Below are 24,149 nucleotides of genomic sequence, written 5' to 3'. Positions count from 1 at the left end.
TTATTAGCGTTTGGGCACATTATACACGTAAACAAACCTATACAGCTGACCCTTGAACAATGCAGGTGTTGGGGCGCTGACCCTCCACGTAGCCAAAAATCCGAGGATAACTTGTAGTCAGTCCTCCATGTGCTTCGCTCAGCATCTGAGGGGTCAACCAGCCATGGATCATGTAGTGCTGAGCATTTAATACTGAAAAATTCCACCTACAAGTGGACCCACGCAGCTCCAACCTGTGTCGTTCAAGGGTCAAATCTATACTCAGAATAGTGTGTGTAGGTCGGTTACACATGAATTTCATTTTAGAATAGTCCAGGAGACACCGTGAAATATTTGCTATAAACAGGATACTTGGTTTGACATGTTTAGGAGCCATGGTTACGGGCAGGAAAGTTGTTTAAACAATCGCACAATGGGTATAAATGCATGGACTTTGGAGAGGGCGTGGTTTAGCTATCAACAAGCCTCCTACGACGTGAGAAGGCGTTTCACAAGAAGGTGTCTCACATGTTCCAGAACCACTGTGTACAAAAACAACTTTCTGAGGTTACCAACTTAAACAAGGGATCAAGGTTAGCATTACCCCTGATACGACATATAAACATCACGTACCCCTTGATATGATGCACTGAACAGGACACAATATCACTTCTGGGTAGTCTTGCCAAAAATGCATAACTTTCATCATGAAAACATCTGAGAAACCCAAACTGAGAGACATTCTACAGAATAACTATTATTCTTCAAGAGTGTCAAGGTCATTAAGGTAAGGAAAGATTGGGGAACCACCATGTATTGGAGGAGATTAAGGAGACACGATAACTAAAAGATTGTGGGAACAGAAAGAGGACATCGGGGAAAACTGGTGAAATTCCCATGAGATCTGTTTTTAAGTTAGTAATATTATAACGTTGTTAATTTCCTGATTTTGATAACGGTGCTATGGTTATCTAAGTTGTTAACACAGGAGAAATGGGGTGAAGGGTATATCTCAGTTTTCTTTTCTATTATTGCAACTTTTATGTAAATCTAAAATTATATCAAAATAAAAAGAAAAAAATTAAAAAAAAAAAAAAGGAAGGCGTCTCATAAAAAGGCTTCCCAGCTGAGCTCGGACACCTGGGAGGTGGATGGTGCCGGGAGGGATGCTGAGGGCGGGGAGGCAGCGCCCGGGAGGAGGTGCAGGCGGAGGGGTCCCTGCCCCCAGCCCAGGAGAGTCGGCTTCTGATGAACCCAAGTCCACCTAGTTCTAACTCTCACGCTCTTGGGACGACCCCAGTGGTTCTCAGCTGGGGGTAATTCTGTCTCCCGGGGACACTTGGTGACGTCCGGAGACAAGTTTGGTCATCTCCAAGGTGGAGAGACTGCCTCCTGGCCGCTGGAGGCTTGAGGCCAGGGATGCCGCTAACATCCTTCCCTGACCCCCGTGCACAAGAGAGAACCGCCAGCCCAAGCGTCCGCTCTCCTTTGATTGCTACCGTGCACATTCACAGTCACACACAGCCCTCGTCCTTCTTAACTGGTAAACGTGGACAGAGTAGAATATTCACCCACACAATATTATTATAGGTTTATATAATGACTGATGATTTTCCAAGCGCCTTTCTTACACTGTGTTGAGTCTCACCACAAAGGGTGATGTATATGAGCTCAATGAGGCAGAAAGGTTGACCGGGCTCACGGCTGGCAAATACTCGAACCCCAGCATCCTTCAGTGAAGAATTTATCTCAACGATATTTCCCAAATGCCTGTCACAGGCCTGAGACCATATGAGGGACTCAACACGATGCACTGAGCGGGCCGCGGCCTGCTGGAGGCGATCCTGTGTGCTGGTCATACATGAGTCCCCTGTCGGCACCGTCCATATGTGCCGGGCACTGTCCCCATGTGCTGGGCACCGTCCATATGTGCTGGTCACTCTCCTATGTGCTGGGCACCGTCCATATGTGCCGGGCACCATCCATATGTGCTGGGCACTGTCCCCATGTGCTGGGCACCGTCCATATGTGCTGGTCACTCTCCTATGTGCTGGGACCTGTCCCTATGGGCTGGTCACTCTCCTACGTGCTGGTCCCTGTCCCCGTGTGCTGGGCACTGTCCATACGTGCTGCTCATGCCCCCCATGCCCTCTCCTGTCCCCTCTGGTCCCCGGTCTCCTCCCCCCACACCCTTCTCTGTGCCCTGACACTGAGGGAGCCTCTCGCCAGTCCGGGTCCCTTAGCCTCCGGTTCTGGTTGGCTCTGCCGGGGGCTGCACTGCGGGGGGAGTGGAGGGGGTTGTGGAGTGCCTTCCAGAGCTCTCTCCAGTTTCGGGCCCACGGTCTGCCAGGAGCTGCCTCAACCAGGCTTCCGAATGCTGGGGGTCCTGCTTCCACGGGCCCCCTCTCTCCGGACCCTGCCCACAGGCTTAGGATGGTAATGGTTTCCCCTGTGCTCTGGGAATGGCTCCTTTCAAACCCTTCCCAGGGGATGCCACTGCTCTCCAGGACCCACCCATCCACTGTCACGAAAGAACAGAGACGGCAAAATGACCCACGATGTGAGCGTGTCTTATGTGCTGATGAAATCGGCCAAGACGTGCACGTGGAAACACAAGAGACCGATTGTGAGAAGCGCCCGGAAGAGGGACGAGGGTTTCCATGGGGACTCTGGGGGAAGGGACCCGCCACCTCAGCAGGTTTGGGGAGTAACCCAACCCACAGAGGGGCCAGAGAAATCCAGTGGCCGTGATGCCAGCCATTCCCGGCGGGGACAGCCCCGGGGCTCCGGGGGTCTGGGAACTGGGTGAAACAATTAAGTTTGTGAGAAGCTTATCAGAATTACTGGTTTTCTGGAGTTGGATGGTCTTTATGAGCCCTAATTCCAACCATCCTGAAGAGTCATGAATCCCGTGAGAGCAGAAGAGGCTGGGGGCGCATCCATCCTCCTGATCACCCCGATTCCAGAACCACCCAGATGCCTCCAGCGCCTGGAAAGACGCTGGCTTTGTTGAACCGACACCTGAGTATCTTTTCACTGCTTCCAGGTGTCCTGCGGCATCACAGGACAAATGAGCCTCCTCGTTCCTTCATTCGGGGCTTTATTACAAGTCCGACCCCACCAGACGCAGGGATAATGCGGTGACGGGGGTGCGGAGTCCTGTTGGGGAGACAGATCGTCGTAGACCGGCGAGCAGAGCAATGCAGGCGGAGGGAGGGACGGGGACACGAGACACACTCAGGACAGTTGGGGCGGCCACGTCAGCCAGGGTGTGGGAGGTGGTCAGTGTCAGAGCTCAGCTCTTAGTCAGAAGTCAGCTTTCACTTCTGATCACGTGGAAGCACACGTCCAGGGCTCTGGAAGCCTGAGGCCCCTTGAAGTGCTTACTGCAGAAACCAGAAGAGGCCCCCTTTGGTAAAGGTGGATGGTTTTTCTAAAGCACAAACAGAACCCACTGAACGAATGTCGCTGGGAAATGCAGCGTTTGTAGGATGTACTTCTGTGCGCGCGCCGCGTACTTCATCAACTCTATGACCAGCTTCCGCTCTGGGATGGAGGATGCTCACGACTCATGGAGCGTTTGGAGCCCTTTCCCGCGAAGGACGGTGGGGCAGGATCGGTGCCCAGGTCTGGGGGCGTGCGGACCTCGGTGGGATGGAGGTTGGGAGCGGGGCTGAAATACTCTGCAAGTGTGGGAAGATTTTCACGCTTCCCAGTGGCTCTCGCCGCTCCACGGTCCTTCTGCCCCTCCCCTCTGGCGGCTCCCTGGAGTGTCATGTTGGGACGGGAACTCTTCCTGAATTAAACACCAAACAAGATGCTGCCTTCAGAACAGCAGCATCATTAGCACAGACACCGGGGTAAGACCCCTCATCGCCCGGAGACCCTGCGGGTCTGGACCACCAGTCGGGCAGAGACAATCAAGAGAGGAAGGGGGGAGGGAGAGTGAAGGAGGCCTGCGGAGAGGCCAGGAGACCAGGACGGGAGAAGCGGGTACCGAGCTGGTGCTGGCCCTGGGCTGCGTGCCGCTGCAGTGCGATGTGATGGGGGCCAAGGCCTGTGTTCCTGGCATGTTCCCACGTGTCCCCGCCGTGTTCTCTAGACGACGCAGTTGCCCTCACCTGTCCTCCCATCAGGGCCGGGAGGGCACCTCCTACCTTTGTGTCCCTAGAACCTGGGGCAGCACATAACAAGGGGGCCACCTGTTCCCTGAGTTAACCCCCCGCAGGTCACCCACCCAATTAACGTGACATTCATTAACACTCTGACCTTAGACGCTTTGTCTGCTGATGGAGAAACTACCAAAACAAGCTCTTTCAAAGAATAATAGGGACCATAATTTTCTTTCAATTCTGCCTATTGTCTGCTTTGACCTACTTAAAAACATAAAGACTCTTGCTCTAATGTTAACTATGTATTCTGTACAAACCAAAGGTAAAAGTGAAAAGCAATCCTTTGTTCAGCTCCAAATCTCTCTAGCTTTGGGTGGAAAAAGAAAAGCGTACGAGCATTTATTTCTCCCTTCTGTTCTTGTAAATCTTATTCCTACGGTAGCATCTACAGAGAAATTCTTCCGATCCCCCTACCTTCCGGCTGTGAAATAAATCTGCGCGGGCGAGGATCCAGAGTTTTGTATCCTTCCCCAGAAAGCGTAACGCAGTCAGCACGGTGAAGCCCTGTAGCGCAAGGTCCTGGAAGTCCTAGGCCAACAGGACAAAGGAGCCGGGGAAGGAGGCGGAGCTCGCGATGCTCCTGGCCTCAAGTCTCCCCCCGCACCCATCCCCCCGTGATCCAGCGGGGCCCCGGGGAGGGGGGCGCTTGGTGGGAACCCGTCTCCTGAGTGAGCGCCTCACCCGCGTTTCTCTGGGGCCCCGTGGTGCCGCCCTGCCTGCGATGTGGCTCCCGCCGCGGGCGACCGTGGTCCAGACTGTTCTGAGGCTGCGTCGTGAGTGGCCCCCAGAGTGTCCCTTCACGAGGACCACGCGGCTGGGTCTACGACTGCCCACTCCGAGTGAGGCCCTGGGGGTTTGCGGGCCTGCATGATGTCATTTAACACCGGGGCTTGTCCCACCGAAGCACAACTTTTCACGGGACCCAGTCACGTGTCATTTCTCACACATTCTCATTCGAGGACGAATGTTCCGACGTCCGGAGACGGGGTTTTGCTGGAGCCACGGCTGGACGGACGACCCTCTCGCTCCAGCGGGCGAGGTCCTTAGTGACTCTCACGCTAGCAGTGGGGGACCACGGGCGGGGGGGCTGATGGTGGAGGCCCGACCACCGCCTGACAAACCCGAGGGCCCGAGATGCGGTTGCGTGACCCCTTGAGACCCCACAGTTGGAGCCCAGACTGCGGGGAACGTCAAGCAAATGGGTTCCTAACCACCCCCCAAAATAAAATCCCTGGGGAGGACAGTGGTGGCAAGAGAGAGCAAAGAGAAGGAGACAGAGGAGAAACCAACAGATTTTTCATGGACAGGTGACCCCACCCCGCGCAGGCCCCTGATCTGGACGCCGATGCCAACACACTGTGAGAGAGAACTGCGGGCAGACAGGGAACCCTGGACATTGACCCGATATTGACACTCTGAAGAATGTGATTCCTTAATGTCTTAACGGCATCGCAGTTGTGCTTCCAAAGGAAGAGCACTTACCTTCCAGTGTGGGTCTTTTAGAGATAAATACAGAAACACCTACCTAGGCTGTGTGGGCTTTGTTTCAACATAACCTGGACAGGAAGGCAGGTGAGGTACCGATGGGACAAGACTGGCCCTGAATCGATCATTCCCGAGGCTGGGTGATGAGTGTTTGGGGTTCATTATGTTGCACTCTTGCCTTTATATCGGATTACTAGTTTCCATGATTAGCAGATGTTCGGTAAGTGGAGAGGGGACAGAAAACATTTAAGAGAGAGGCCCTGAGGGGTAAGAGGTGCCCCAAGAAGTGTTGTGGAAAAGTCAGGTCACTGAGTCAGGCACCCAGGGGCCCCATACCCCAGCTGCAGGTCCATCCTGATGTGCTCAGGGGACACTGCATTGGAGATTTCCCAGGTCCAAACACGTACACAAACAGGAGAGTTTTGCTTCTCTCACAATGACTAGACTGGGCCCTGGATGCACTTGTCATATTTCTTTAGAGATGTACAGGTAAAATTTTCATATTTATATATCACTGGCATTTGCTAAGTACAAGCAAAATTTAAGTCTCTCCCATTGCTACAATAATAATATTTTATCCATCTGCCAATTTGTCTCCTTGAATAAATCTTCCTATAAAAGCAATTTGGTTAGCATTTCCTTTGCAAACAGAACCACTGGGTTTTGGACCATGTTCCAGGATGGCAATTGGAGTTGCTAGAATGATTTGCAGCCACCTGACGCCCGAAAAGATTCACAGTTGTTTATCTGTTCCATTAATTGACCGTCTGATGACTCAGCCAGCATTTAGCGCTATTACTCATTATTCCGTGAGGATTTCTCTAACCCAGAGCACAGCCTACAGCAACTGCTGTCGGCCAAGTCGAAGGGATTGTGAATTGGAATACAAATTATACATACACTGGAGGAAAACTTCAGACTTTCCAGCTTTGCTAACAGCACTGTTAGCTAACAGAAGTAATTGCAGAGGCCTCTTAAAAGGGGTGGGTGCCTCTCAGTGGGTGGCGCTCCCCTAGCTCCCTCGGGGGTGGCATGGTTAGGAGGCCCAGAGGAGAAGGGAATGATCTAAAACAGAGAATTCACAATATGCCACCTCCAGCCAGCCACTGCCTTTAATCTGTTTTTGCCTTTGGTGAATGTAGTTCACCCACACCCCAGGGGAACGCATGTGGCTTCCATAATCATGCTCCTGGGCTTAAAGATGCTGCTGTCGAGTAAGACCTGCGAACTCGCTCAAGCTCACTCCTGGACCAAACCAGCCACTTTCAAATGGGAAAGCACGACCACGGGCCGACACACGTTTGTGGCCGGTGCTACATCCTGGCCCGTCGTACCCAGGGCTACGGTCTGGAGGAAGGACGGGGCGTCCTCCAGGGCGCTCCCCACTCGGCCTGCCGAGACGGCGCGCAGTGCCCTCCCTTACCTGCAGGTAGTGGCAGGGCCGCAGTGGCGGCTTCAGCTCCGGGGGCCCCAGCGGCTTGTCCAGGTGCAGGGAGCTCTTGCGGTAGGCCTCCTTGGCCTGGCTCACCGTGAGCGTGGACCAGGAGCTGCGCTTCATGTACTTGGCTTCCGGCGCCAGGGCCAGGCCCTCACAGGCTGAGCACTTGACGTCGCTGTTGCTCTTGGAAATCCTCAGGGAGAGGTCCCCGAAGGGGCTGGCCAGGGCGTCGGGGTAGCAGTGGGCCGTGGGGTCGGCGGGGTGACGGCTGAGCACGCTGGAGGCTCGGTAGGTGCTGTCACTGTCCAGGTTGTCGTCCGAGCTCCACCAGCTGCTGAGTCCCGAGCGGTGCCGGCCCTCGGCCTTGCGCTCCCGGCTCTTACTCCGTTTGCTGTGCTTGGAGTGGTGGCCGTGGGCGTGCTCGTCCGCCCGGCCGTCCCCCTTGGTGCCGTTGACGTGGCCCTTGGACGAGCCCTCCAGGGAGTGGGACTTGGTGAAGAGCTTCTGCACGGAGTGGACCAGGTGGCGGATGCGGCCAGGGCTCTCGCTGCGCTGTTCGGCAGCCGCGGAGGTGCGCTGGTACTGCAGCGTGTGGAAGCCGTCCCTGTGCAGGGGCAGCTGCTTCTCGAACTGGTCCAGCAGGTTGGCCGGGATCCGGTTGGTCTTGGCGCCAGCGTGGGCCACGGCACAGTCGTCCCTGGTGTCGTAGTGGGAGCTGTAGTGCATCCGGGGAAAGGTGCTGCTGGACACGTGGTCTCCCAGCGCCACCGGCAGCATCACGCAGTCAGAGTGGACGGAGGCCCGCGGGGAGCAGCGGTGACGCTCCATCGGGCAGCTCTCGGCCGGGCTGAGCAGGTAGGGCTGCCGCGCCTCCGGGCCACGGTGCAGGTAGCTGTGGCTGTGCTCGCAGTCCTCGGGGGGCGTCAAGCCACAGGTGTGGCCGGAGCACAGCGGGGGCTGGTTCCGACTCCCGGGTAAGCCTTTCATAGCCCTCAGTGCAGGGGAGTACCTGTCTTCATTGAAGTGCTGAGTCGGGGACCATGAGTGCGGCTGGTCTGTCGAGAGAACACAGAAGCACCGTGTCAGACTCGGTGGGAACACGGACGGGAGCCCTCGCTTGACACCCTTCCCTCTACACGTGGACTATGTGTAGCCCGTGGCCACTCCTGGTCTGGACGCTCAAGTGAACGATCATTGTTTTATACCACATCGCCCGCTCCAAAGTGTAAGAGCATTAAAAGTAACTTCGATACTCCCCGGTGTGGTTTGACAACTACGAATACTTAATGCCTAATACATTCATCAGGTCTCCTGACAGCAAGATTTTGTGGCGTTAAACAGATGAACAATTTGGGGCAAAAAACCAAGTTACATTTCAACTAGACTTGCGTGTTGTGGTTCAGTTTAAGAAGTCTGAGAAATCACACCTGGTATTTCATCAGCGATACTGCCTGGTGGGCTGGTGCACCACACGCTAGGGTGCTGGTCACGAACCACTTACTGAAGCTGTGTCCTCACCATGCAGGCGAGCAGCGGGGGTGACTTTCTCAAGGCCACCGTCCGCGTCAACGCGAGGATGGAACCAGGATGTCCTGACTTCCTATTTCACATGGTTGACTTTGAGCTGTACGATTCTACGCAGAAACGTCGGGGAAGAAAGGTCTGATTTTGTGAGCTGCACTATTAAACACAGACCCCCGAACCACCAGAGCCGACCTCTGCAGGATGCTGGGTTTGCTGCTGCTGGGGGTCCCGGCAGGAAGACAGCTGAGCTCAGTGGTCGAAACGGGGGCCTCTGGGCATGGACTAGTCAGGGTTAGGGTCCCCGTTCTGCCAGCACTAGCGTGGGACTCCCGGCAGGTTTCTGTCACCTCAACTGCGCGCTGGCAACAAGCAGAGGTCCAGGAGGAGGACCCGCTCAATGATTATTTTTAGCTACATGATGATGACTGTAATTGTTACCATTTTCAATTCTCTTGGGTCAGCATGTATAAAGTCCAGGGTTTACTGGATTCCAGGCTTTGCTAGAGAAGCCCCTCGCTCCACTTCTGCTTCCTGATGTTCCAGCGTCTCTGCTTCTGTTGCTTCCAACTGGTCACCAAACAGATGCAGGAGACACAGACTCTATTATAGTATATGATATGCCTATATACTATGTATGCAAAATGCACATATCCATATAGAATATGCAAACCTACTATATAATATGCATATAATATAATCTATACAGGAAATACAGACTCTATTATAGCATATGATATGCCTATATACTATGTATGCATAATGCTTAGGTCCATATAGGATATGTATACATAGTATGTTATTTGCATATGATATATAAAGGAAATAGACTCTATTATAGCATATGATACACATATATAGTATGTACACATAATGCATATATCATATATAATATGCATACATTGTACACAGTATGCATATAAGACATACAGGAAATACAGACTATTATAGTATATAGCAGGGGTCCCCAACCCCTGGGCCACAGACAGCTACCGGTCCACGGCCTGTTAAGAACTGGGTGGTACAGCAGGAGGTGAGTGGCAGGTGATCCACGGAAGCTCCATCTGTATTTACAGCCGCTCCCCATCGATCGCATTACCGCCTGAGCTCCTCCTACTGTCAGGTCAGGAGCGGCATTAGATTCTCATAGGAGCGCGAACCCTACCGTGAACTGCGCATGTGAGGGGTCTAGGTGGCATACTCTATGAGGATCTAATGCCTGATGACCTGAGGTGGAGCTGAGGCGCTGATGCTAGCGCTGGGGAGCGGCTGCAAATACAGATTATCATGAGCAGAGAGGTCTGACTGCACAGAGACCGTAATAAATCAATTGCTTGCAGACTCATATCAAAACCCCATCAGTGAGTAGCAAGTGAAAACAAGCTCAGGGCTCCCACTGATTCTGCATTATGGCGAGTGGTATAATTACTTCATTATCTATTACAATGTAATAATAATAGAAATAAAGTACACAATAAATGTAATGCACTTGAATCATCCTGAAACTATCCCCACCCCCCCTCCTCCCCGTCCGTGGAAAAACTGTCTTCTATAAAACTGGTCCCACGTGCCAAAAAGGTTGGGGACCACTGGTATATAGTATACATATACAGTACATAATATGCACATGTGGCATGTAATGTAATGTATACCGGAAATACAGACTATTATAGTATATACTATGCATTTATAGCATGTATATATAGTGCATATGTCCATATATAAAATGCATATATAGTATGTGTATAATATATAGAGGAAATAGATCCTATTAGAGTGTGTAATATGCACATATAGCATGTATGTATAATGCATATATTTGTATATAACATGCATGTATAGTATATAGTATGCGTGTAATATATAGAGGAAATAGATCCTACTATAGTGTATAATATGCACATATAACATATATATGTAGTGCATATACTCACATATAATATGCATATATAGTATATAGCATGCATATAATATACACACGAAATAGCTTCTATATTATAGTGTATAATAGGCACACATAACATGTATACTTAATGCATATATTTGTGTATAATATGCATACACTATCTATAGCATGTGCAGGAAACACAAACTCAGGATGGCAGGCTCCCTGAGGCTACCGGCTGGCCCCAGCCCTGTGCCAGGCCCAGAGCGGATGCTCCGAGCTGCGTGGTGACCAGACACGCTGACAGAGCCCCTCCCTCTAGGCTCATCTCTCAGCTCTCCTGGGAAGTATCCTGTGCTTTGTCACATCAAACTGCTGCTCCTTCTGAAAATTCCTCCGCAGGTCCTCTCCACGCGCTGCTCCCCAGGCTGGGGTGCTTCCTCCAGGATTTGCTCTCCGAGACTCGGCTCCAGCACCACCCACGGCAATTCAGACCATGCCTGGGCCCCCTGCGCGCTGTCCTCAAGCTGAGGGTCCAGAAAGGGACGATAAGGGGACCTTCTCAACGCGTGAGAGCCTCGTCTCCTCAGGAAGGAAGCTGTCTGAGCCCCGACCCACCGCGGTGTCCAACACCCTCTCCGCAGGGCCACTGCCCGCCTCGGCACCACTGTCCTCCTCCACCGAGAGTGTCCCCCACTCACCCTTAACTCACAGAGCCTCGCCTGAGACACGCACAGAGCCACCCACCCTGACCCCCAAAGTGGCCTCCAAGGGCCACTGTGCGAAACAGGGAAGAAAGTGGAGAGACATGAGGCTTCTCCCTGATGACCGCCAACCCAGCTCTCCCGGTGACCCACGCAAGGGAAACGTCACCCCCTGCCAAGGACACTGGCCCAGCGACTGGTCCAAGGTGTGGAAATGGAGCAGGACCCCATGGGGCCCCCCAGGCACACAGGCCGTTCCGTGTCCCCCGTTTCTTGCTGGTAGAAAAAGGCTTTCGTTTCCTAGGCCTTCCACGAGTCCCAAAGAGCAGACTCAAGCAGTTACTAGTTAGGGAAGTGAGGGAATTGCAGAAATAAAGGAAAATCAGTCAAGCAAGAAAGGTAATGAGAGAGCAAACAATAGTTCAGTGATAAAACAGAGTCCTGGTTCCTCCTCAAGGGATGTACCTACCGTCTGACACATAGCTTGGGGCTGCTCCTCAGAAACTAGGACCCCTGCCCGGGTGGAAGAGGGTAACTACAGGCTGAGACCCCAGACGGGTCGGAACCAGGAGGTTGAGGATTGAGATTTCTGGAGCATCACCCTGTTGCCTCACCACCGACCAGAAAGTCAGAAGAAAGTCACGGTCCCTGCAGCCCTCACCCCAGAGGTTGCCTTTAAAAACCTCATGCTCAGGCCAGCCAGTAACACGCATCAGACAAACCTACGTCTCCCATCTTCTTGGTTGTCGCCTCTGGTTCAATGAACCTTCTCTGCCCCAAACTCTGACCTTTCGATTTGTTTGGCCTCACTGTGCATCTGACACACGGACTTGGGTTCGACACCAGTGTGGGTTCCAAAGGTCCCCTTTTCAGGCTCCAGAACTGCCACCTGTCAGGCCAGCTCAGATGTGGGAACGCGTTAGAAGAAAGGGACCCGGTTTCACGGATCCCTGAGAAGTTAGGGGCAACCTGGGAGCAACTGACAGCAGGAGAGAAAGTAAACCTTTTCTGAGGATCCCAGGGGGCTGTCTCTCACTCTCTCCTGCATGTTCAGAGCAAACGGTCCCCAATTCCAGGGTCCGTGGGCCCTTTATCTCCAAACAGAGCTTTGCTTCATCCCAGTGTGAGGTGCTTCTCTGTCTCACGGGAGTGGCCATCCCATAATAGCTACGCAGTGTCTGTCCTTCTCCACAGCCAAGTTATAACTGGAGCGCTTCAATATATCAGGAAAGGATATTTCTGATTCTATTTTAATATAATTAAAAGCAAGTTTTCAAAGGAAATTCAGTATTCAATTGATAAACAGCACAAACTGTGCTCTGTCATCTAGACTTTACAGCAGCGTAAAGTTGGCATCCTATTATCTTTTGCTTTATTTTTCCATTAACATGTAATTTAATACAATTCTAATCTTCCTCCATACTAAAAAGCCAGCCCATTATTGCTCCACTCACGTATCCCGTTTCTACCTAATGTTTAGCCTGCAAGCTACACTATGAATGCGGCCCCATAAAAGAACAGCATCAAAGAGAAAAGTTTAACTGAAATGAATTAAATTTGATTATGCCACATGTCGATAATATTCTCATTTCCCCTGAATTCCCTGACATAGGCGTGGAAGCTTACACATTACCTCTCAAAAATAAAACAGGGACAACACACAGGATAATAGTCCGCTGTAAATAATGGTGATACCAAAACATATAATGAGGGCTTGTACTCTGTAGGTTTTTTAATAAGTCTACATAACATATAACAAATACCTTAGGGGCTGGTCATTTCTCTTTGTGAAAGTGAGGTAACAAACACAAAATGCGGAAGGCATCTTAGCTTCCTAATTTACAGCTATTCACTGAACCCTTTTTTGTTACTAAGCAAAAGAAAACAGCAATTATCATCGTCATTAACTGTCTCTCCAAATTCAAGCTAGGATGTAAATGCACATTCTACTGCTGGATTTCATGCGACTGTTGCCATACCCAGTCTAAAAAATACACTTTGAGTGGTGGAATGAAACCTTTTAAAATACAGCTAATGTGATGCAGTGCTCACTGTGTGTGAATCATGTCACAGGCTTTACCCTCCTGGCGGCCCCCTGGGAGCAGTGCCTGTCCCCAATGCAGGCTGAGGGGGCCAAGGCTAGCAGGGCAGTTGGGCAAGGCTCCTCAGGTGGTACCACACGCAGACACACACATGCACAGGTACACTCTCATATCAGAGCTGCAGCGGAACCCCAGCATCCCAGCTCTGGGCTGCTGACGGATAGGGAGGATGGAGGGGGCCCCTGTGCCCTTTCTGGTTAAACCAGGCTCGTGGTTCCAACACCAAGCCCAGCCTGAGCCACCCAGGCTGGACACACACTGCAGCAAGGGGCCCAGGCCCAGGTGTTTGGGGAAAGCGTGGAGGCCCCTGCCTCCTGGTACAGACAGGCATGGCCAGGCCGTCCCCAACCTCACTGTGGGTGCTTGGAGGTCCTTCCCCCGAGGAAACCAGCTTTGTCTCCCTCTGCCGGAAGCTCACTTACACCCAAGCTGCCTGCCTGCCTGCATCTGCCTCTGATTTTATGCCCCATCGGGGGGAGGGACAGACCTTCCACTGCGTCACTTGCCCCTGCCCTCACTTGGGAAGGAAAATCCTGTAGGAGGGAGAGGGCCGCTGAACTAAATGGAAAGAACAACCCAAGGAAGGCAAAATGAAGGGGCAAAAACTTTATCCAGTGGACCACGGTGTTGCCTGCTAAATAAAGAAGGATGTATTTTCCCCAAACTAGTGGAACTTATCAACATTTCCTCAGAAATGTCAGCTGGGTCTTGTGCAAAGCCGTGAGGCCTCCCTGGTGGTCCCTGGAACCGCCACTCCCTTTGCCTGCTGACTTGTCCTCCTCGCCGCTCCTGTGTCCTCCCCGCTGGCCCCAGCAGCACTGGCTCAGCCCACTTCCCTTCACGACTCCTCAGGAGCCGCAGGCCACCTGGCCATCTCGCCAGGACCTTGCGACACAAGTGCAGGTCAGGGAACCCAGAAAGAAAGAGCCGAGTGGACCTGTTCCCGTATGTAACGTGTGAAGGTATGAAAGATGGGGCCCACCATGTCAAAAGGAGCTATCTGAAGCTCCTTTAAAAAAGTTTCCTCAAAAATTAAACAGAAAAGTTCAAGATTTGTATCCTGACAGCTATAAAATATTGCTGAAAGAAATTAATGATGCTCTAAGCAAATGGAAAAATATACCCAAAAAAGAATGTATAACTGAATCACTTTGCTGTACAGCAGAAATTAACACAACATTATAAATTAACTATAGTTCAATAAAAAATAAAGATATCCTATGTTCATAAATTGGAAGAATTAAAATGGTTAACGTGGGAATATTCCCCCAAATGACCTACAGATTCAACAATCCCCATCAAACCCCCAACTGGCTTCTCTGTCAAAATTCAAAACCTGATCTTCAAATTCATATAGATAGAAAATGAAAACTAAATCTAAAGCTAGCAGGAGGAAGGAAATAATAAAGCTCAGAGTGGGGATAAATGAAATAAGAAACAATAGAGAGAGTCAGTGGAATTTTCAATATATGCAAATCAATCAACATGAAACACCATATTAACAAACTGAAGCAGAAAAACCATATGATCATCTCAACAGATGCAGAAAAAGCTTTTGACAAAATTCAACACCCATTTATGATAAAAACCCTGCAGAAAGTAGGCACAGAGGGAACTTTCCTCAACATAATAAAGGCCATATATGACAAACCCACAGCCAACATTGTCCTCAATGGTGAAAAACTGAAACCATCTCCACTAAGATCAGGAAAAAGACAAGGTTGCCCACTCTCACCACTCTTATTCAACATAGTTTTGGAATTTTTAGTCACAGCAATCAGAGAAGAAAAGGAAATAAAAGGAATCCAAATCAGAAAAAAAGAAGTAAATCTGTCACTGCTTGCAGATGACATGATACTATACATGGAGAATCCTAAAGATGCTACCAGAAAACTACTAGAGCTGATCAGTGAATTTGGTAAAGGAGCAGGATACAAAATTAATGCACAGAAATCTCTGGCATTCCTATACACTAATGATGAAAAATCTGAAAGTGAAATTAAGAAAACACTCCCATTTACCATTGCAACAAAAAGAATAAAATATCTAGGAGTAAACCTACCTAAGGAGACAAAAGACCAGTATGCAGAAAATTATAAGACACTGATGAAAGAAATTAAAGATGATATAAATAGATGGAGAGATATACCATGTTCTTGGATTGGAAGAATCAACATTGTGAAAATGACTCTACTATCCAAAGCAATCTACAGATTCAATGCAATCCCTATCAAACTACCACTGGCATTTTTCACAGAACTAGAACAAAAAATTTCACAATTTGTATGGAAACACAAAAGAGCCTGAATAGCCAAAGCAATCTTGAGAATGAAAAACGGAGCTGGAGGAATCAGGCTCCCTGACTTCAGACTATACTACAAAGCTACAGTAATCAAGACAGTATGGTACTAGCACAAAAACAGAATTATAGATCAATGGAACAGGATAGAAAGCCCAGAGATAAACCCACGCACGTATGGTCACCTTATCTTTGATAAAGGAGGCAGGAATGTACAGTGGAGAAAGGACAGCCTCTTCAATAAGTGGTGCTGGGAAAACTGGACAGGTACATGTAAAAGTATGAGATTAGAACACTCCCTAACACCATACACAAGAATAAGCTCAAAATGGATTAAAGACCTAAATGTAAGGTCAGAAACTATCAAAATCTTAGAGGAAAACATAGGCAGAACACTCTATGACATAAATCACAGCAAGATCCGTTTTGACCCACCTCCTAGAGAAATGGAAATAAAACCAAAAATAAACAAATGGGATCTAATGAAACTTAAAAGCTTTTGCACAGCAAAGGAAACCATAAACAAGACCAAAAGACAACCCTCAGAATGGGAGAAAATATTTGCAAATGAATCAACTGACAAAGGATTCATCTCCAAAATTTACAAGCAGCTCATGCAGCTGAATAACAAAAAAACAAACAACCCAATCCAAAAATGGGCAGAAGGCCTAAATAGACATTTCTCCAAAGAAGATATACAGACTGCCAACAAACACATGAAAGAATGCTCAACATCATAAATCATTAGAGAAATGCAAATCAAAACTACAATGAGATATCATCTCACACCAGTCAGAATGGCCATCGTCAAAAAATCTAGAAACAATAAATGCTGGAGAGGGTGTGGAGAAAAGGGAACCCTCCTGCACTGTTGGTGGGAATGTAAATTGGTACAGCCACTATGGAGAACAGTATGGAGGTTCCTTAAAAACTACAAATAGAACTACATATGACCCAGCAATCCCACTACTGGGCATATACCCTGAGAATACCATAATTCAAAAAGAGTCATGTACCAAAATGTTCATTGCAGCTCTATTTACAATAGCTAGGAGATGGAAGCAACCTAAGTGTTCATCATCAGATGAATGGATAAAGAAGATGTGGCACATATATACAATGGAATATTACTCAGCCATAAAAAGAAACAAAATTGAGTTACTTCTAGTGAGGTGGATGGACCTAGAGTCTGTCATACAGAGTAAAGTAAGTCAGAAAGAGAAAGACAAATACCATATGCTAACACATATATATGGAATCTAAGAAAAAGAAATGTCATGAAGAACCTAGGGGTAAGACGGGAATAAAGACACAGACCTACTAAAGAATGGACTTGAGGATGTGGGGAGGGGGAAGGGTAAGCTGTGACAAAGTGAGAGAGTGGCATGGACATATATACACTACCAAACGTAAAATAGATAGCTAGTGGGAAGCAGCCGCATAGCACAGGGAGATCAGCTCCGTGTTTTGTGACCACCTAGAGGGGTGGGATAGGGAGGGTGGGAGGGAGGGAGACGCAAGAGGGAAGAGATATGGGAACATATGTATATGTATAAGTGATTCACTTTGTTATAAAGCAGAAACTAACACACCATTGTAAAGCAATTATACTCCAACAAAGATGTTAAAAAAAAAAAAGTTGGTTCTTCAGAAAGATCAATAAAACTGACAAACCTTTAGCTAGACTGAAAAGAAAAAAAAGACTCAAATTTCTAAAATCAGAAACCAAAGTGGCGGATTACTACTAACCTTATATAAATAAGGATTATAAGGGAATACGATGAACAATTGTATGCCAGCAAATTAGATAACCTAGATGAAATGCACAAACTCAAAGAAACACACAAATTACTTTGAGAAGAAACAGAAAATCTTGGCAGAACTATAAGACAGAACTATTGGGTTGGCCTAAAAGATCGTTTGGGTTTTTTGTGCAAGCCCAAATTCGCAGGATACAGGATCAAAACACAAAAATCAGTTGTGCTTCTACATAAGAGCAATGAACAATTTCCAAAAAGGAAATTAGGAAAGCTATTCCATTTACAATAACATCTAAAAGAATAAAATACCTGGGTCTACATTTAACTAAGAAGGTGAAAGCTTTGTACACTGAGCATGAGAAAGCAGTGCTGAAAGAAATTTAAAAAGACCTAAAGAAATGGAAAGACATCCTATATTCATGGATTGGAAGACTTAATATTTTTAAGAATTCAATACTATCAAAAGTGACCCACAGATTCAATGCAATCTCTATGGAAATTCCCGCCGGCGATTTTGCAGAAGTAGAAGAACCAATCCTTAAATTCAGTGGAAATTCAATGGGCCCCAAATAGCTAAAACCATCTTGCAAAAGGAGAACAAAGTTGGGGGACTCACACTTCCCAATTCCAAAACTTGCTAAAAACCTACAGTAACCAAAACAATGTGACTCTGGTATAAGGATAGACATATAGACTAATGGAATAGAATTGGGAGTCCAGAAATAAACCTATACATCTATGGCCAATTCATTTCTGGTACAGGTGCCAAGAGTGTTTAGGGAAAGAGTAGTCTTTTCTACAAAACGTGCTGGGACAACCAGATTTCTACCTGCATAAGAATGAAGTGGTATCCCTATCTCACACCATATGCAAAAATGAACACAAAATGGATCAAAGACCCAAAGAAAGGCATAAAAGTATAAAATTCTTAGAAGAAAACACACATGTACTTCTTTGTGAATGTGGATTAGGCAATGCTTTCTTAGATATGTCATCAAAAGCACAGGAAAAGAAGAAAAAATAGATAAAATGGACTCCCTAAAATTGAAAACTTTTGAGATTTAAAAGACACCCCCAAGAAAGTGAAAAGACAACCTGGAGAATGCGAAAAACATTTTGCAAATCAAGTATCTGATAAGGAAATTGTATCTAGAGTATACAAAGATCTCTTATGACGTAATTATAAAAGACAAATAGTTCAAATAAAAATGGGCGAAAAATCTAAACAGACATTTCTCCAAAGAAGATACACAAAGGGCCAATAAGTACAGGAAGAGATGCTCAACCACCACTGGCCATCAGGGAAATGCAACTGAAACCACAATGAGATACCATTTCACATCACTAGGATGTCTAAGTAAGAGACAAAGTAACAAGTGCTGATGAGGATACAGAAGAAATGGAACCTCATTCCCTGCTGCGGGGGTGTCAGATGATGCAGTTGCTTTGGAAAGTTCTTCAGAAGGGTAAACACAGAGTAACCATGTGACCCAGGAATTCAAACGTGAGGTACATGCCCCAGAGAAATGAAAGCAGACGTCCCCACAGAAACTTGTATGTGAATGTTCATAGCAGCGTTACTCGTAATAGTAAAAAAAAGGAAACAACCCAAATGCCCATCGATGGATGTACAAAACTGGTTATGTCCATCCAAATGGAATATTATTCTCCAATAACAACCAATTAAGTATGGGAACACCGTATAGCATGGATGGACCTTCAAAACATTATGCTAGTGAAAGGAGGTAGTCACAAAGGACCACATATACATGATTCCACTCATATGAAGTGTGCAGAAGAGGTAAGACCAGAAATAGGTTGTTGAATGTCAGGGGCTGGGGCAGGAGGATAGGGGGTGACTGTCAGGGTGTGGGGTGATGAAAAGGTTCTAAAAGTGACTGCAGTGGTGGTCGCACATATCTGTAAATACAAAAAACACTGAATTGTACATTTTAATGGTGAACTGTATGGTAGGTGAACTATATCCCCATAAACGTCTTATAACTGAATAAATATATACGAAGACATAAAAACACAAAATTGAATATATACAAAGTTCGCTTTAAAAATTTTTCCTCATGTGTTTAGAACTCAGTAAAAGACCTGTTTAGGAAAATTTAGGAAAGCAGTATGCTTGCTGGCTTGCTTTTAAACGTCCTCTCTCTCCGTGGTAGGACGGAGGTGATTGAGCTGAGTCCCATTAATTCGACTGCTAGAGAGCTCAGGGCCAATTTGGGGTCCACAGACAGGCACTTGTTTCCCTTTGCTCCTTCATTCTTACTGAAAGTTCTCAGATCATGATTTCAAATTTGCATTTATATTTCATCAGTATATGTTACATGTTTTTGTTATTCACGCATCACATTCTTATAAAATGAGATGAGGAATAAATTAGTGAATAAATTAACTTTAAGTGGTTCGATAATATTCGTTCAAGTTATACAGTAAACGGATGAGAGCTGTTGAGTCATCGGCCGGACAATGGCTGGGGAAGCGCGCACGCACTCCGGCTTTGCTGGGGGCAGGGTCAGGAATCCAGCGAGCTGGGGGCCAGCGCTTTCCTCACTCCTGTTACCCAAGGTCTGACAGCTCACGCACATTTGAATTTCCTTACCCATTTGTGGTTTTGCCTTTATTTGCCAAACAGTTCAAAGCCCTTCAAACCTGGGCTATGCACCAGTCTCACCCGGGAAGCATTTCAAAGCGAGGTCCCCAGGCATTACCCCGGACACGGTGGGACTCTGTCTCTGGAGCCGTGGCAGCTCCCCAACCCGTAAATGTCAGACGCTGCCCTCGGCTTCACGTGGGGCACTGCTGTCACTGGTCAAGTCTTCCCCTGTGGCTTTGTGTCCCCAACTAGCGCCTTTCACCTCTGAGTCACTGTGTACCTGGGGGCGGGGGGGGGGTCCCTTGAACGACTGTCACGTCTCCATCATGGCTGGTAACTGAATGAATATGTAAACAAGCAAAATTAATAAAGAGCATGTGTGCCCCGGGCTTTGCCAGGGGCAGGACTCGCAGGGAGGGCTCCAAGGTTCTTAGGCAAAATTTAGATCCTCTACCAGCTTCTAGGCTGGAGTTGCTGGAATCACAGAACTACTTTCCAGCAGCTGGAGCCTTTTGAAGGGAAGGTTCTGTATGAAACGCCCGCCGCTTCCAAACTGTGAAGCACTGGGGGCAGTACTGTTGAAACGGCTCCGCTGCCGAGCTTTTCTGGCCCTTCTCTCTGCTTGTTCTTTAACGCTTTTTTAAAATTCTGCTTTTGTAAAATCACGGCCCCCAAGGGAGAAAACTGCTCAAAGCTTGTGCGCTTTCAACCCGTTTTCAGAGGCACAGCCGCGTACCCCCGGGCGCTAACGCTGCCACGGTTCTTAAGCTGAGGGTCTTCGGGCCTGCGGGGCTCAAGACCCTCCCCTGTGTTACAGATGCAGGTCAGCTCCCTGGGCCCCTGGTACTGTCCGTGGAAGCAAAGTTCTCAGCTGCTCCCTGACCTCAGACGGGACAGGCCCGGAGGAGGTGCGTCTGGGCCGCGATGCAGGTGTTTTTCTTTTTCTCGTGGGGTCACAGATGCCCGGACGGAGCGGCCCAGGGGGAGAGGCCGAGGCAGGGAGTCCGCGGTGAGAGCCTCTGTCGTCCCCCTCCTCTCGTGCCGACCTGACCTCATGGTTCAGTCACCAGTCCACCCTGCATGTCCCAGAACCTGCCCAGATGCAGGCGGTGACAGGTGACAGAAACCAGGGGCACGCCGCAGGCCAGGGACGGAGGGAAACGCAGACAAACCAACCCGGGAGGGGTGACGGTGTGTGTGCGAGCCTCTCCCCTCTCGTGGGCCTCGGGGCCTGGGAGGGGTCGGGCCTCGGCCGGGGAGGGGCCTGGCGGGGATGCGCGGACAGGGTGGAACCTGCGGGCAGAGCAGCTTGGAGGCTGCACGGACTTGGTCTACTCCCCGGAGCCGAGCAGCGGCAGAGGGGCGCGTCTGAAGCCTCTGGAGCTGTGAGCACCAGAGGGGATGAGGCCACGCGCTCAGGCCTCCTTCACGCCCCAGCCCAGGGGACGGCGACAGGCAGTGCCCTGTTCACAGGTCGCAGCTCTGACCCCCAGCGAGTCTGGAGACGGGGCCTGTGAGGAGAGCGCTAAAAGTTAAATGAGGTCCCCGCAGGGCCCTGACCCGCAGCACTGGTGTCCTCAGGGGAAGCGGGGAGGACACAGCGAGGAGGGCCCTCTGCCCCCGGGCACCCTGGCCTTGGACTCCTAGCCTCCAGAGCGTGTGAAACAGACGTCTGTGGTTTAAGCCTCCAGCTTGTGGCGTCGGCTGTGGAGGGAGCGGCAGGGGGGTGGGCGGAAATGCCGGCACGTGGGCAGTGTGACCCCCCAACGCCACCCTCCCCCGAAGCTCACCGTCGGCGTGTCCCCGTGAGGAAACGGGGTTCAGAGGGGCAGTGGCAGCCCTGAGCCCGGGCCCCAGCATGGCTCGGAGGCCTCCCCCCTGCCCACCTGTGATGCGGACTCCAGGCTCCGCTCCTGTGGATGCGATTGCTGCCTGCTACCTCCAGGCCCATCCAAAGCGGGGTCCGTAATACCGAGTCACAACCGTGTTGTAACCCCCGTATACAAAGGTGTCCTCCTCTCAGGAGCCTCATGGGGGTGTGAAAACCAACACCGACACGTCCACAAGTCCACCTCTGACCCCCGAGCCAGGGCCCCGCGAACACACGTGTTTCAGCTTCTTCGGGTCCCTTTGGACACGAACGCTGTTTGTTACGAAAACAAACAAAACCCACGAGCGTCGGATCCCATCCTGAGGAGGCTGAAAGACAGGATGAGGAACCCTTTCCGTGACAGGAGGGTGTGTGCCGGAGCCAGGAAACCTAGGCTCCGTCCTCTGACCCCGCAGGCACGGCCTCCGCGATCGGGCAGCTCGGTGCTTTCAGAAGCTCCGGGGGAACAGCGTGGGCCTCCGTCTCGGACGACAGGGTTTGAATCATGAGGGTAACATCGAATTCCTAGAGAAGGGGTCACAGCACCTGGCAGAATCTCAGTAGACAAGGCAGCGCGAGCCGCCCCCACCCTCAGGAGGAGGAGAGGGTCACAGCATCTCCATCCCCCGCGGCCCCTGCACGGCGAGCACCAGCCGGGAAGAACTTTCCTCTCCTTACAAAGAGCTTTACCGGGTCGTACGCTGAGCCTTAAACCGAGAGCAGCACAGGGATCGAAACAAACTTAACATGCTTTCCATTTTCCCTCCATTCAACTCTGGTCTGGTTTCCAGGGAATTTCGGATGGTGGAGGGAGCGCGTTTGGCGGTGAGAAGAAGGCACAGCCTTTCTGAGGCACAACACAGCCTGCGGAGGAAGAAGAGTACTGCGGCCTGAAGTAGTTCCTGAACGCACTGTAGAGCTTTGCATTAGTGCAGAAGTGTATTTTGGGCGGATTTAGGTGGAGATAAAAGGAAGACAGAATTCAGCATGGACGGCAGGGTAACCAGGAAGGACAGGAAGAAGGGAGGAGAGAGGAGGGGGCAGCCTGCAGGCTGCAAAGAGGTTCCTGGCCGAGGGGATGCTTTCCCTCTGCCAGAAGCCTGCGTGCCCCGCCCACTCCACGCAGGGCCACGCCCTCCGCAGGGACCTGCATCAGCCTGAATCCATGCTCTCCCGCGAGGCGAACAGCTCTCTTCCCTCCAAGGTCCCCCCTGTTCCCAGGGCGGTGCTTCTCTCTGCGTGACCCTCCGCACTTTACTAGACCCCACCCAGCCTTGAAGACCCACTGCACGGGCTTTCTCCTCCCACGGGTGTTGCCCCAGACCCTCCACCTAAACTCACTCATCCCTCCTGTAAGCGTAAACAGAGTGTCTCGGCTCTGACAGTTACACATTCATTCATACATTCTTCCATCTACCCATCCTCACCCTCAGCCGCCCAGCAATCACAGGGCACCAGCTCACGGTCAGGTGTTGGGACCGTCCCTGTTCTGAGGCAGCAATGCCTGAGACGCTCATTCCAGTGGAGGAACGAGCATGTGAGCAAACAGAAACCTCTGTGACAGACAGAGGCACGTGCAGACGGTGGGGAGTTGGGTGAGAGGGACCTGGGCCGGCGAAGAAGGGTCAGGGGGTCACCATCCACAGCTGACACGTGACAAAACCACTGCTCTAAGAACGCGATTTCCCAGGGTCAAACGGCTCAGGGGTCCAAGTTCCGGCTAGACCCCCAGTGCCCTGACTTCAGCTGTCCTCCTCCGGCCTGCTCGCAGCTTTATCCAGGACAGCGCTCACTGGTCCCTCGCCTGCTCCAGGTGCTGGGGACCCCACGCTGCTTTTTCCTGCTCCCCTCAGCTGACGCTCGCAAAAGGTTTAATCCCGTAGATGGATGAACTGAATGGGGGCCGAAGCTGCCCCGTCACCCCTGTTGCATCCCGGCAGGGACACCAGCCTTCTCCGGTCTAGCCGTGCGGGACGGCACATGTGTTGTCTACAGCCTGCTTCTCTTCTGGCTTCTCCACCTCCTGGAGAAATGGCTCACCTCCCAGCCAAGCCCGGTGCACTCACAGTCTAAGCTCGGGGCCCTGGGGACGGGGACAGAGCTGGCGTGCGCTGCCGCCCACACTTTGCAGGCGTCTGGACTGTGGGTGCTCAAGCGCGGTGCACCCAGGGGGGCTGCGAGAGATTCTCAGAAACACCTCTTCCTGCAGCCCTGCGGCCGCCTTGTTCAGGTGGATAAAAACGGCCGTCTGTACAAGCACGTCAAGGAACAGTGCAACCCCAATTCAGTATTTTTAGTAAAACCAAATCCACTGCCTATTCTTCCA

General features: G+C 50.1%; 1 protein-coding gene across 2 annotated transcripts in view; it reads right to left on the bottom strand.

Moving 5' to 3' along the window:
- DLGAP2 (DLG associated protein 2) overlaps positions 1 to 24,149 on the bottom strand; it is a 724,732-nt gene that overhangs the window by 94,662 nt on the left and 605,921 nt on the right. Inside the window, exons 1-2 of one of the 2 annotated variants that reach the window (XM_049704258.1) lie at positions 9,037 to 9,158; positions 7,060 to 8,129 (exon numbers count right to left, since the gene is read on the bottom strand). In XM_049704258.1, the coding sequence (XP_049560215.1) occupies positions 7,060 to 8,061 (1,002 nt within the window). In that variant the 5' untranslated portion in view covers positions 8,062 to 8,129; positions 9,037 to 9,158. Of the gene's footprint in view, positions 1 to 7,059; positions 8,130 to 9,036; positions 9,159 to 24,149 lie in introns of those variants that run through there. The other variant, XM_049704257.1, reaches the window with a different exon arrangement.

This window comes from Orcinus orca, chromosome 21 (genome assembly GCF_937001465.1).
Source record: "Orcinus orca chromosome 21, mOrcOrc1.1, whole genome shotgun sequence".
NCBI lineage: Eukaryota > Metazoa > Chordata > Mammalia > Artiodactyla > Delphinidae > Orcinus > Orcinus orca.
This window is presented reverse-complemented; position numbering and strand designations above follow the sequence as displayed.